Source organism: Elgaria multicarinata, chromosome 20 (genome assembly GCF_023053635.1).
Source record: "Elgaria multicarinata webbii isolate HBS135686 ecotype San Diego chromosome 20, rElgMul1.1.pri, whole genome shotgun sequence".
NCBI classification, from domain to species: domain Eukaryota; kingdom Metazoa; phylum Chordata; class Lepidosauria; order Squamata; family Anguidae; genus Elgaria; species Elgaria multicarinata.
In genome coordinates, this window is record NC_086190.1 from 10,334,385 (window position 1) to 10,348,044 (window position 13,660).

At 49.1% G+C, this 13,660-nt stretch overlaps 1 protein-coding gene across 1 annotated transcript in view; it reads right to left on the reverse strand.

Annotated features, from left to right (window-relative positions):
- PLCH2 (phospholipase C eta 2) overlaps positions 1-13,660 on the reverse strand; it is a 147,422-nt gene that overhangs the window by 18,355 nt on the left and 115,407 nt on the right. The window contains exon 20 of the mRNA XM_063145539.1: positions 9,170-9,249. Coding sequence (XP_063001609.1) covers positions 9,170-9,249 — 80 coding nt within the window. The remainder of the gene's footprint in view (positions 1-9,169; positions 9,250-13,660) is intronic.

The following is a 13,660-nucleotide window of genomic DNA, read 5'->3' on the forward strand; positions in this document are numbered from 1 at the left end:
TAGCAATGAATACATACGAAATGCATATAACTTTCTAGCAATTACACACAGGCTTCAACAAAAGCAGACCAAATATCCAAATACATAGCCATTTTAAGGCGGCGTCTCTATGCCACCTTTTCAATTATTGAAAGCATTGTAAGGTCCTCAATCCATTGCATTATAGGAGATGGACATTTATCCTTCCAGTGTTGTAATAGCAGTCTTGTAGCGGTCAAAAGGGGGTGGGGAATCCATTTACGCTGACCACTGGTTAATTTTCAGGAAGCAGGTAGATCATTTAAAAGAGCGTGTCCATCAGTATATACCAAAGACTGTTCCAGCACAAAATTTATCTGTGTAATAACCTCCTCCCCAAAATAAGTAAGCTACTGGACATTGCCCAAACATGTGTTTATATGAAACATTAGCTGTATTGCACTGCCAGCAATTAGCCAAATTAGACATTCTCATTCCCTTATTAAAAATAATCGAGGCAATGCTGGTGAGTTTAACTGTCACAAGCTAGCAGCTCTAACTGGCCTGCAAATAGTAAGATATCCCCCCCCCCTCAAATTTGGGAGAGTGGCTGACTGGTCTGTCATGGCTTTCCTGCCTCTGGCAGAAGGGAGGATCATGCCAGGCTCAAATCTCTGAAGGGTTCAAGGAAGAGGGATGGAAATCTGGGAAGACCCAGGGCTTTGCTAGACCTGCCGGCTTATGCCAGCAGGGAGGCGGGGCCAAGGCGCGCTAATGTTAGCGCGCCACGCCCAGGGTTCTAGACGTCGGACATGCAGGGACGTCGGATCCCTGCAGCGTCCGCCATTTTTTTGTTGTTAAAGGGGCCGCGTGCACCCTGAAGCTGCCGGAGACGGTAAGTTGGTTTTTTTACCGGGGGGGGGGGGGAAGGATGGCAGGGGGGGTGGCAAGGGGGAAGGGCGGGTGAGATTGCGCCGCCGCCGCCCGAGCAAGCAGGCGAGCGGCGCTTGCCCGGGTAATGCCTGGCATGGGGTGGCATTGCCCGGGCAAGCGCCGCTCACCTGCTTGCTCGGGCAGCGGCGGCGCGCGGCGCAATCTCACCTGCCCTCCCCCCTTGCCACCCCCCTGCCATCCTTCCCCCTCCCCTCTCTTTCCCCCCCCCGGGCCGATGGGCACAGCGCTCGTATGAGCGCTGTGCCAGGTCCGCAGCTTTTCGCGGCTACTCGCGAGTAAGCGAGTAGCCGCAAAAAGCCACGGAAGTCACTAGACTTCCCCCAGCCCCGGCCTGAGGCCGGAGCTGGGGAAAAGGCGCGCCATAAGCGACTTAGCTTATGGCGCGTTACAGGAGGCCTCACTGCGGCCTGGGCCCGGATTCCCCTGTGCGTCATCTGGACGCACAGCAGGGAAACCGGGTCTGAAGGCGCGCTAAGGCCTCGTCTAGTAACGCCCCCAGTTTTACGTGAATAAAACTCCCTTTGAAGTAAACATTTTAGAATCTAGTAAAAATGTTACATTTGGAGATATATTTTTCCAAGGAGCGATATCGGACCATGGCCTCTTAAATATTCAGTTTTGTTTAATATTCAGCGGGACACATTTATGGCCTCATCGCAGAAAAAAATAAGACGGGGATCTCTTCGTTAGCAAGATTAGAGTCATGAATTAGCATATTGACTCCCACAAAGTTAAAAGAGGCAGAAATGGTAATGAGAAGCAACGAGGGGTAAGGTAATAGATTTGGGAACATGAAGACAAGATATAAAGCAATCAAAAAACAAATCAGCTTGGGAAATTGGAAAGTAGGGGGGGAGCTGAGACGACGGGGGACTTTTCGAAGCTCTTAAAGGAGTGCCACGCGCGGCGGACAGAGTTCGAATGGGAACCGAAGGAGCCCCCAAATTGCTGCCAAGGTTTAAAAAGAAGTGTCAGTCAGCTGTAAATTAAAACTATCCATCAGAAAGCTAGCCAAGCAGGAAGAGAGAAATCAAGAAGGGCAGAAATTACGTGGGACTGATAAAAGAAAATTGCTATCAACCAAGATGTGTGTGTGTGTGTGTGTGTAAGTAAAACCTGAAGAGTGTCCTCTGCCCCAAACACACAAGTGTCAAAGCAAGGAAGTACAGGCTATGAGCTACACAATGTTTCATTAAAAAGCCCAGAAACACTGCAGAGATATCCTGGCTACAGTTATTCTATGCCCTGGTACCAGGCCGGTTAATTTACCGCAGTGGATTGGGTGTAGGGCTGCTGCTGAAGCCTACTGAGAAGTTTCCATGGAGCAGGCAGCTTATTCACTAGGACCCACCAGGGCCCTGTCTAGACGTCGTACTGAAGGCGCATGCATGCGCCCCCAGTACGACCCCAAAACGATAGTGTAGACTACAGCCAGAAGAGACGGAGGAGGAGGAGGCTGGGGAATCCGGGCACGTCCTTGCTGCCGCCGCCTCCCCGCTGGCCTCCTGCTGCCTGGGTAAGAGCGACTCGGGTCGGAGAGCTCGGCTTCCGCTTCCGCCGAGCTCTCTGACCTGGGTCGCTCTTACCCCGGCAGCAGGAGGCCGGCGGAGAGGCGGCGGCGGCGGTGGCAAGGACGCGCCCGGATTCCCCAGCCTCCTCCTCCTCCATCTCTTCTGGCTGCTGGCTGCACTATCGTTTTGGGGTCGGACTGGGGGCGCATGCATGCGCCTTCAGTACAATGTCTAGACAGGGCCCAGCTGGAACAGATCTCACGGGCATGTAAAGACCCCCACTGAATTCCCATCGGAATGCAGTTCAATGTACTGGCGTTAACCTCTCCACCTGTATATAGCTTGGGATTAGAGCAGCCTTCCACAACCTGCTGTTCCCCTTGTCTTGGATTTCATTTCCCATCAGCCTCAGCCAGCATGGCCGACGGTCAGGGATCCTGGGAGTTAGAGCATCACACAGGAGAAAATTATGTTTCCTTACCGTCACTCCTCTGCTCCCACTTTTGTCCCCAGAGGGGAAAGAGGAAGTAAACCAAGACCACGTGGCCCATTCAGGGGCCGTTTGTATCGCGCTGCTTTTCCTGCACACAGCAGGAGATTGCGGCATGTTCCATGTTTTTTTTTTTTAATTAAAAAAAAAGACAGATAAAGAGGGGTCTATTTTGCGATGGAAAAATGAGCAGAAGGGGCAGGAGGCGCACCGGAGGCGGACATCATTGTCTGAAGGACGCGCGCACATCCGTCAGTGGGCAGGAGTGAGTATGCGATAAAACACTCGTCTGATGAACCTCTTAGTGTCCAAAACATGTGGAGGCCACCAGCAAGTTGGGGGAGGCTGGACTAGGGTATGTGAAGGAGCAGGAACTTGCCCATCCTTTGAGATTATCTGCGGGGTTTCTCATGCCAGGTAAGAGCCTCGTGTGGCGCAGAGCGGTAAAGCAGCAGTTTCTGCAGCTGAAACTCTCCCCATGGCCTGAGTTCGATCCCAGCGGAAGCTGGTTTCAGGCAGCCAGCTCGGGTCGACTCAGCCTTCCATCCTCCCGAGGTCGGTAAAATGAGTACCCAGTTAGCTGGGGAAAGGGAATAATGGCCGGGGAAGGCAACGGCAAACCACCCCGCTATAAGGCCTGCCAAGAAAGCGTCAGCGAAAGCTGGCGTCCTTCCAAGAGTCAGTAATGACTCAGTGCTTGCACGAGAGGTTTTTCTTTTTCTCGTGCCAGGGGATCGTCAGAAGCAGCTTGTGGGTCACACTGTTTGTCTGTCTAGCACAGCTCTCCAGGGTTTCAGGCAGGATTCTGTCCTAGCCCTACCTGGAGGAGCTGAACGTGGGGGGCATTCTCCATGCAAAACAGTTGCCACCGGGGTACAGTTTATCCCACGTGAGCTTTGCCTGGAGGTATGACCCTTTTTTGCTACAACTCACTCCAGTTGCGGAATGTCTGTTCTGGCAACAACGTGAATGTTTTCTAGGTGTTCAGGTTGAGAACGAGACACTTCCGTCCTCTTGTGCTTTCAATGAATGCGTTTTCCGCTCCGGCTTGTTCCACTTCTAATGACTTTCTAGTCCAATGTTTAAAAATACTGCTGGGTGCCTTTTTAAAATGGTTCTCAGCCACTGTGTGAGCTTTTGAGCAGAAAGCCAGGATAAATAAAGGAAATCAATGATAATTTAAAAATATACTTCTGTGCCTCTTTCGCCGAGGCTTTGTTTCACACAAACAGAAACGGTGGTAAAACTACTCCCAACCAAGCCATCTCTCTCTCTCTCTCTCTCTCTCTCTGTATGTGTGTGCGCGTGTGTATAAAAAGAATATTTTATACGAAGGAGCATTCACCTACATGATCTCAAAGCAGCATTCCGAAGTGGTACGATCCCCTGGCAGAGTTTACACCCAAAATTCCACAGTGAGGAGGTGAATGTGGACAAAGGCAATTGCAAGTGTGTAGGGGAGGGGTCTTCACAGGGTCTTGGCTGTGTTGAGAGATCTCTTGAGGCGTATGACGCCCACGGCCAGTGCACTGGGAACCACCTCTTCTGCCTTTCCTCTGTTGTTTTTAGTTAAAGCAGCTCCCAGGCACTTGATCTTCAATGTGTCCCCGTGCCTCTGCATTAAATCCTGGGCACGCCTGTGACCTGGCTGTGATGTGGGCTGGCCCTTCCTCCGTTCACTCCTTTTGCTAGCACGCCCATCGAGAGACGTGTCCATGCACTTCCCGCGTTCATTAACTCCGGAACTTAGTTAATTCCCTTCTCTGATGTGTGGTTCGCTCCAGAGCTGCACAGTTCCAGAGTTGCAAACAGGGACTATGTTAATTCACTTCTATGGTGTGGTTTTAGCTCCAGAGCTGTGCTACTCTGATGTAGTGTTAGGGCTGGTGTGATACTTTTTGGAGTGGGGTTTGTTTGCGTTGGTGGGGTGCTTTCATGGGGAGCGAGCATTGTGGATTAGTTACTCCCCATTCCCTTTCCTTTTGTGTCATGTCTTTTAGATTGTAAGCCTGTGGGCAGGGACTTTTGTAAGAAACTTTTTTGGCTGAATGGCGGCATAAAAATCCTTAAATAAATAAATAAATAAATAAATTCAATGAACTGTAGTGGTGGGGAGAACCTGTAGAGGAGCAGGTAACGAACCTCTCTCCTTGATGACACTGGATCTACTCTGCCCCCCAATCTGGAAATATATCTTTTCTGGCACCGAAAAGCTGGTTTTTAAAGATGACTGCCTCCACCGTGGAACAATCATAGAATCATAGAACAGTCGAGTTGGAAGGGGCCTCTAAGGCCATCGAGTCCAACCCCTTGCTCAAGGCAGGAATCCACCTTAAAGCATCCCTGACAGATGGTTGTCCAGCTGCCTCTTGAAGGCCCCTAGTGTGGGAGAGGCCACAACCTCACCAGGCAACTGATTCCATTGTCGTACTGCTCTAACCGTCAGGAAGTTTTTCCTGATGTCCAGCTGGAATCTGGCTTCCTTTAACTTGAGTCCATTATTCTGTGTCCTGCACTCTGGGAGGATCGAGAAGAGATCCTGGCCCTCCTCTGTGTGACAACCCTTAACCACTAGAACCCGGATCTCATAGAATCATAGACTCATAGAATAGCAGAGTTGGAAGGGGCCTACAAGGCCATCGAGTCCAACCCCCTGCTCAATGCAGGAATCCACCTTAAAGCATCCCTGACAGATGGCTGTCCAGCTGCCTCTTGAAGGCCTCTAGGGTGGGAGAGCCCACCACCTCCCTGGTTATGGAGCATAACTGAATTCAGCATACTGCAGAGAATAACAACAATGCACGCTCCTCCTGCACTCGTGACGATGAGGCCTGGGTCTCATTTCATGTTGAAAGGTAAGGGGGCTGAAGCCAAAGGCTTTCTGGACAAGGTGGGTTTTGTGGAAGGATTTGGGGCCACCTAGCTGGGCGTGACCCAACCTATAGATGAACCCATCCATCTGCATGGCTTATAGACAGCAGTAACCATCTCAATGTTCTTGTTTTTAACCTTGTAATTGGATCAAAGTCCCACAAAGATCCGTAAGAAGAGAAACGGGGGTGCAGAGGTGTGTGTGTGTGTGTAGAAATCAAGGGTTGCTTTAACTTAACACTTTAACTTTTCTCCTCCTGGCTTTTCTTGTTCTAAAGCTCGGCGCTGGTGGAGGTGGTCCCCCCCCCCAATGCCTGGCTCCGCTGCCCCCGTTGCCATGCAACCCTCAAGCTGTTGCTTCTTCCCTTCAGGATCCAGAGCATCTGCAGTTGGATGCCGTCTGGCTCCTCCTGGGCTTCTTTGAACCCAGACAGAGGCTTGCTTGTTCTTTTCAGTAAATTTCCCCCTGCCCTAATTACAGCCTCCAGCCACATTTTCCTGCCTTCAATTAGGCTCCGCAAAAACAGCCATGTGGTTGAGAAGCCTTCTTTCGGAAAGGATAGATATACAATATCCCTCCTGCCCATTCCTGACCTGCCTCCTGGTCTTTGATTAATTAGTTCTCAGAGTTTGAGATCCCTTTAGGTGCTTTTAAATCAGGCTGAATATGGAGAGGAGATGGCAGAGAAGAATGTCCCCCCGAAACTGAGAGGCATTCTTTTTTCAGGTGATGTGGAACCCATTCACATGGCTTATTGGTGTAAATCATATGAGAGCCCCGTGGAAGAGAATAGAAGCTCCACCCAGTCATCATGGTTGTATATTACCTGACGTATCAGAGGCCATAAGTACCTGATTCCCAGGGCTCCGCTAAACGAGCGATTCATTGCACGCTCGTAACTGGCTGCTCATGGCCCATTACATGATGTCGTCAACAACCAGGACGTCTCCCACCCTATTCCCTGGAAATCCCACTTTTAAAAGAACCACAGATAATGGGCCTGTTCAGACAACACACTAAGACATGGTTAGGACGCTAACCCTTTTTCAGCAAATGGTTACTGTGAAAGACGTTGACCTGGGTTTTGCTTTACTTCAATGTTGCCTTTCTGTGTCTGCCGGAATGTGTACATTATTGTGATCTGCGTTTCGCTGTCCCAGGCTCGGGTGGGAGGGAAGGAGCTTAGAAGTGCTTAGAAGTCAACTTGTTTCAGCTGTGGGAAAGAATGTGGGTCTCGCTCCTGTTGGGAAGGGTTGCCAGGAGCCCGGGAAGAGCATTGGTTGGTTGGGATGGATCATGGATCATTCCCTGCCTCTGGAGGTCAGGCAGGCTCCAACCTTGTACTCCTTTCGGCGCCTCCTGAAAACATCTTTATTCCAAGAAGCTTTTCCTTATTATGCAGCCTTGAATCCCTGTTTTTGCTTCTTTTAAATTCTGTTTTAACTGTTTTGTTCTGTTTTTATTTTCATTTTATCTTGTACACCGCTTCGAAATTTTTCAATGGGGAGCGGTATATAAATATTCTAAATAAATAAATAATAACTATGGGGCCCGGTGGCCAAAAAGGGATAAAAGTGTTTCGTGCTGGAGGGTTTCCATCTTCTTTGCTGGACGACACGCGTGTCAAGGGAAGACCAGGTCTAAGCAGTCAGGGAGGACTGCTTGGAGTTTGTTAGGTTCTTTTTATGTTTCAAGTGTTGGGGTATTTTGGACAAGGTCAGCCGCCGCTGTGGCTGGGTGGTGGAATGACTGATGGTTTTATTGGGGCAATTGCTAGCACCCTTTCCTCAGTTCCGTTTCTCACCCCTTTCCCCCACTCCCTTCCCCAACCTTCTCCCCTTCCCTTTTGCTTCGCTTTTATCGACCAAGGCCTTACATGTTACTCTTAGTGGTGTTAATAAACTTGCTTTGGTCCCTAATGTGCATTTGTGCTTTATTCTTGGAACATCTGGATCGTCCCGGTTGTGGACTGGGCTAGGGAGGCAGGTTGCCTGGGACTTCAGGACGTTTGGTCCAGGAGCCTACCTTGCAGGGACGTCAGGTGGACCCTGACTTCTGTTACAGTTACTGATTGTGTTTAAACCATAGTTATGTAGCCACCATGGTTAGGAATGGTTCATACAACACGCTACGCCATAATGTTTAGCTCAAAATGCTTAACCACTGTGGCCTAGCACGTCGTCTGAACAGGTACACGGTGGTAATATCCAGAAAAAGCGGGATCCCCCAGTGTGTAAACTTGGTGTTGCGCAACCATTCCGCCACCAGGTGGTGCTATCCTGATGGAAGTGAACAGAGCACGCAGAGAGAGGAAGTATTCAATTCGAACCGCGTGGCTGCCCGTGGCCGCCTGTGTAATGGAGCTGACTGCAATCCCAGAAAGGAGGTGGAAGCAAAATGCCCCGGTAAGGCAGCGGGATTTTTAAAAAATGTAGAGAGGGAAGAGGAGCAGGAGATGGCTATTGGGGTGAGATGAGTGAGAAGGAAAACAGGTAGAGGAGCACCATTTGCTGCTGGGGTAGCTGGGACATGTAGTTGCAACCCAGAGAATCCACCGTGGGTCTGGGAGGGCTTCAAGCCAGAATGGCTGCCTCTGCCCTTTTATCTCGGGCAGCCTTGGGGCAGGCGGAAGAGAAAGGGGCTCTCTGTGAACCCTCGCAAAGCCTTTGGCTATGGTAAGCATTGCCTTGAGATGCTCACAATGGCTCAACCCAGTTCGAGGTGAGAGAGGGATGCTCGTGCCGCCCGTATCTTAAACCTGGCCATGGCTTCTGTTGATATCCCACACTCTCGTTGTTCAGATGGACGGCTTCTGCTCAGCAGCTGGCAGGCAAAACTCCTGCCCATTGTGGCTGCCCAATGCTCCCACCGGCAGTGTGCAACGGTGCTGAATATGCTTTCCGGCAGTAGGGACAGGTCCAGTGGAAAGCGTCTAGCGGGGAACTCTGCTTTGCGCGCCGCCTTTATGAAGCCTCCAAGAAAGTTCGCACCTATCTTTTCCCCTACCATCTCTGAAATACGCTTCAATTAAATATGCCTTAATTACACTAAACAGCAAAGAACACAGTGCATCGCTTAACAACACCACTGGACATGTGCAAGCGCACCCATGTGCGCATGCACGGGCCATTTCAGCGGAGGGGTTCTTGGCGGATTGTTCCCTTGGGGTGTAAATAGAGAACAGAGCTGCACCCAAGAAGCATGGAGAGAGCATTGATTTCAGCAAAATGAGTGAAAAACATCCTTTCCCAAATCCCTCCCCCCACAACTAATAGAGCAATGTGATTTTAAAGAAATCTCAGGTCTCCGAACAAGAGCTGCCTCCCTCTTACCAAACGCTCCCCAATAGACAAACCTCCCTGTCTCGGGCCCATCATTACTCACCTTACCACATATGTCATTGATAGCTACATGCACAAAGATGGACGCCTCCTCCATGCCTTCCAGGTAGACGTGCCGATAGCCTGAAAACACAGAGTGGATCAAGGGAAGCGGATAAGGCTGCTGACTTCATTGTGACCCTAGAACGAGCCTCCTAAGTACATAGAGTTGGGAGGTGGCCTCTCCATTTCTGGAGGTTTTTAACAGGGGGCTGGACAGCCATCTCCCACGGACGATTTATTTGGTTTTCCTGCACACTGCAGAGGGTTAGAGCAGATGATCCTTCTGGTGCCTTCCCACTCCAAAGTTCTATGACTCTGTGACATCTGATTCCAACTTTCTCCCACAAAATTCACACTGTCCCTTCCCATCCTCCATTCCTGTTGGGAAGACACATCCAGTGAGAGGTGAGTGGAGGATGGATGAAAAGGGGAGTATGAGGTTCACAGGTTGAGCGGCGAGCTGAGATCAGCACAGTGAGGCAGTGAAGCTAGGAAAAGGCTTCTAGGTTAGAGATGGATGGGTTCTTCAAAGGTTACCTAGGATTATCTCAAAAAAAGAGCAAGGGAAAGGGGAGAAACCCTCTTTCCTATCTTTTCTGTTGCTCCTCCGTCCACTGTCCCAGGACAGGAGGTTGTGGCTCAGTTCAGACAACACGCTTCTCAATGATGGTTTTAGAACTCCACAGTGGAATTTTTACACCACCGTTGAGAAACGTGTTGTCTGGAGGGAGAACTCCACTCCATACTAATTTAGATTGTTGGTTGTTCTATTATTATGTTCCTCATGGTTTTAATTTTTGTGAACCGCCCAGAGAGCTTCGGTTATTGGGCAGTATAAAAATGTAATAAATAAATAAATAAATAAATAAATAAATAAATAAATATCCACGCTGTGCAGAGGAGAGTTCCTGCACAACCATTGTGTTGCGTGTTGTGTGGAGGGCTCCGTGGAGTTTTCTGTTGCATTGAGTGGACTTTTCCCACTGGCTACAGAGTTCTCTGGCAGGAGTGGCGAAAGGAGCGAGTGCCACTTTAGGAGAGCCATCGGGATTGTTTTTTTTCTCTTTTCAGTAATGGCTAATGGGATACAATCTGGAGGACCAGGTGAGGAGAGAGGACAGAGGATGTCACAATGGATTTTATTTAACTCCATGGTAGCCCACAGTCACACATCGGTGGAGTTAGAGCATGTTGTGTGGTGAGTACCCCCTACAAACTCAACTGTTGAGTGGAATTTTTTGTGTGGAATTTTCACTGTGTTTACTAACGTGTTGTCTAAACTGAGCCTGTGTTGTGCTGTGGGTGTGTTCTGTCCATCTCTGTCAAAGCAATGGTTTAGGATTGTTGAGTGCTGTTACAGAATTCCAGTATGGATTAGGGGTTTACCAAGGTTAACAGCAAGTCAGCTCGCCCCCACAGCCCTGGCTATGGGGGCGGTATATAAGTGTAATAAATAAATAAATAAAATAAATCCAGAGTTGAGCAAGGAATAGGTACAGGCAAAAGCAGGAAGAACGAGCAGGGATCCCATGCTACACACCCACACATGGCTGGTTGTGCAGGCAAAGAGGAAGAGGAAACTGAGGCAGGGGCAGGAAGGGGGCAGGGACCGGTAATAACAAGGAGGGGCCAGGAAAAGAGCCAGCAAATTTCTTGGGCTCAGAAAGGAGCAGTAACTCCAAGGGCGGGGCTTCCATTTACCTCCCAGAATGGCCACAGAATGTCTGCCGTAAATCGTGACACCCCCACAACCCCACTCCATGGAGAAAGCAGGCACTCACGCACCCACCCGTCAACTTCACAACACTGTCGGGAGAGGCACTCCACAGGCAAGAAAGGGACCCAAAAGCAGCCGGTGCAGAACCCAGCATGCCCGGCCTCAGAGGTTTCCAGCTGCCTGTACTTTTATTCCAGTTCCTTTATACCTCGCTGCCACCTTCAATTTGCCCAGGAAGGGGCCCATTTGCAGAGTTCAGAGCCTTCCTGCCTGGTTGTCAAAGAACCCTATTCTTCCTTCGTTATTGCAGCTGTCAATCCGGGAATTTCTAATTGATTCGCTGTTCCCTTGGGAGCCATTATTAATGTCATAATCAGAATTTCTTTCGTTCATTCTTTCCTTTCGTTTCTTTTAAGCCAGATGGATTCTTTCCTCCTCTTGAAAAAAAAAAACCCTCACCACTTTCTCTTTGCCAAGTTTCCTCTGCTTTGAAGAAGATGGAGAACAAGAAGAAAAAATGGCAAAATAACAACAACACAGGCTGCTTTTATCCGAATTGGGAAGGCACAAAGAGAGAGAGAGGAAATGGACAGAGGCAGGGGGGGGGGAACGTGTTAAAAGCCTCCGAATTTTGCAGCCGCCAGCCTGCTTTTAACATTTTAGGCAGTAATTGCAGCCGCTTGTGAACCGCTAAGAAAAACGAGACCAGAAAGGAACTCCGGTTCCTTTCAAAAAGGGCTTTGAAGCTTACCCCATTGACTATGAAATCCCTCCTATCAATCTGAGGTTCTACAAATTGGAAGCTGGCAAATATAATTGTCAAGTAGGAAAATACCCGTCATTATGCAGGAATGGGGGAGAAAAGGTCTGATTCACATTGTAATTTCAACTTACCTAATTCAGACTTCCCAAACCAATACGTAAATTGAAATGCTTTTGTACGTTAACATTCACGTTATTCCAGATTTTGTGATGCAATTCTCCATTCGATAAAATTCATACAGAAATGCACATATTAGGGGGAAGTGCACACACAAAAAAAACCCTGGATATTAGTGGAAATAAGATACAAAAGCATTCTATTAGGGCAGTGGTTCCCAAAGTGGGCGGTACTGCCCCCTTGGGGATGGTGGGATTGCATACGGGAGCGTTAAGAGGCAAGGGGGCGGCAGGGGGGCGCTCGAGGTGGTCTTTTCCGAGAAGCGCCTCTCCAGAAGGTCTTAAAACCCAGGGACATTTTTATGGGAGAAGGTAGTTTGGTCCCAAGCCATATAGGGGAAGAATCCACACATGTATTAATACCGTTTAAGAAAAGTCCTTTTAACGGTGAATTGAAATGTTTCAAAAAACACCAAAACTCTAATGAAGAGACATACCCTGCTGGGTGTGCCCCGCCACGCCGGCTGCAAAAGAGAAGCGTTCGCTCTCTTTTCCCTCCCTCTCTCAGCAAGCCTGCAGCGACTGTTTCGGATTTTGAATAAATATTCAATTAATTGTTGCTGTTTTGAATTTTATTGTTATTATCTTCCTTAGTGGGTCGTTGAAAACTGCTATTCTGAATAATTGTTTTTATAGTGTAGGGTAGGGGGCACTGGGCATGAGTGTGTGGAACCAAGGGGGCAGTTACCTGAAAAAGTTTGGGAACCACTGTATTAGGGGAAATTGCTTGCAAAAAAAAGCACATATTAGGAGCAACACATACACAAAACGTGCACAATTTTTTGTGTAGACTTAAAAAAAGAAAAGAAAGAATCATAAACTGATGTGGAAATGGGATGAAATGACCTTAAGGTTGGAAAAATAAGAAATGAGCAAAACCAATATTGACAGATTTGTCCATCGCAGACATGATTGGCAGTTGGAAGGAAGGAAGGAAGCCCGGGGGGGGGGGCTCCTACATTGCAGGGGGGGCATCATACGCACACACACAATAGGCCTCAATTTAGGCCAACCTCCAATTGACTCCAAGTATATTTCTTTATGCCCCCTACATAGGAATGGAAGCAATTCAGTTATATGGGAGTCAACCATGGTATATGCTTAAGAACATCACTGAATTAAGCCTGCCCCTAATTACTATGGTGTGTGTGTGTGTGTGTGTGTGTGTAAGGACCAGGCTTTGCCCTTCACCCAACAGGCTTTCTGATTGCATTCCCACAGAACTTAATGGAGAGCCAACAAGAACCAAACGTGTTCCCGTTGGCATAGCCCTGTCCTGTGATCTGCCTGTAGGGATGGGCGAAATTGATGGAGTGGCGCTTGACCTGCCATTGCTGCCGCCTGGCCCCATGAACTAAGCTGCGTCAGTCTTCCTGACACCTCGGCAAGCTCTTGGTAGCCACCTGCAGGTGCTGCCGAAAACACGCACCTCCCCCTTTCATGCCAATGGCGGCCGCCATTGGCATGGAAGAGGGGAATCGCACATTTCTCCCCCTGTGCACCAATCGGGGCCGTGATGCACACAGGTATTGAAGTGAGGGCTGGATGCAGGGGCGGGTGGACAGACGAACACTGCCCTCACGGACTCAGTCAGGTGCTCGTGACAGCCCTTTTTGCCTGGCCACTCTGCCACAGTAGTAGCTGAATTTTCAGTGCCCGTATACAACGTGATGACATCGGACAGGATATTAGTCCTGTTTAGGGGATCCTATTGATGAAAGGGGGTTGAACCAGTATTCATAACTCTAAAAATCCGTTCCTGTTGGATTACTCTGCATAGCACAGGCAGGGAGTAGGCAATTGGTTAAAAGGTTGTCACACAGAGCAGGGCCAGGA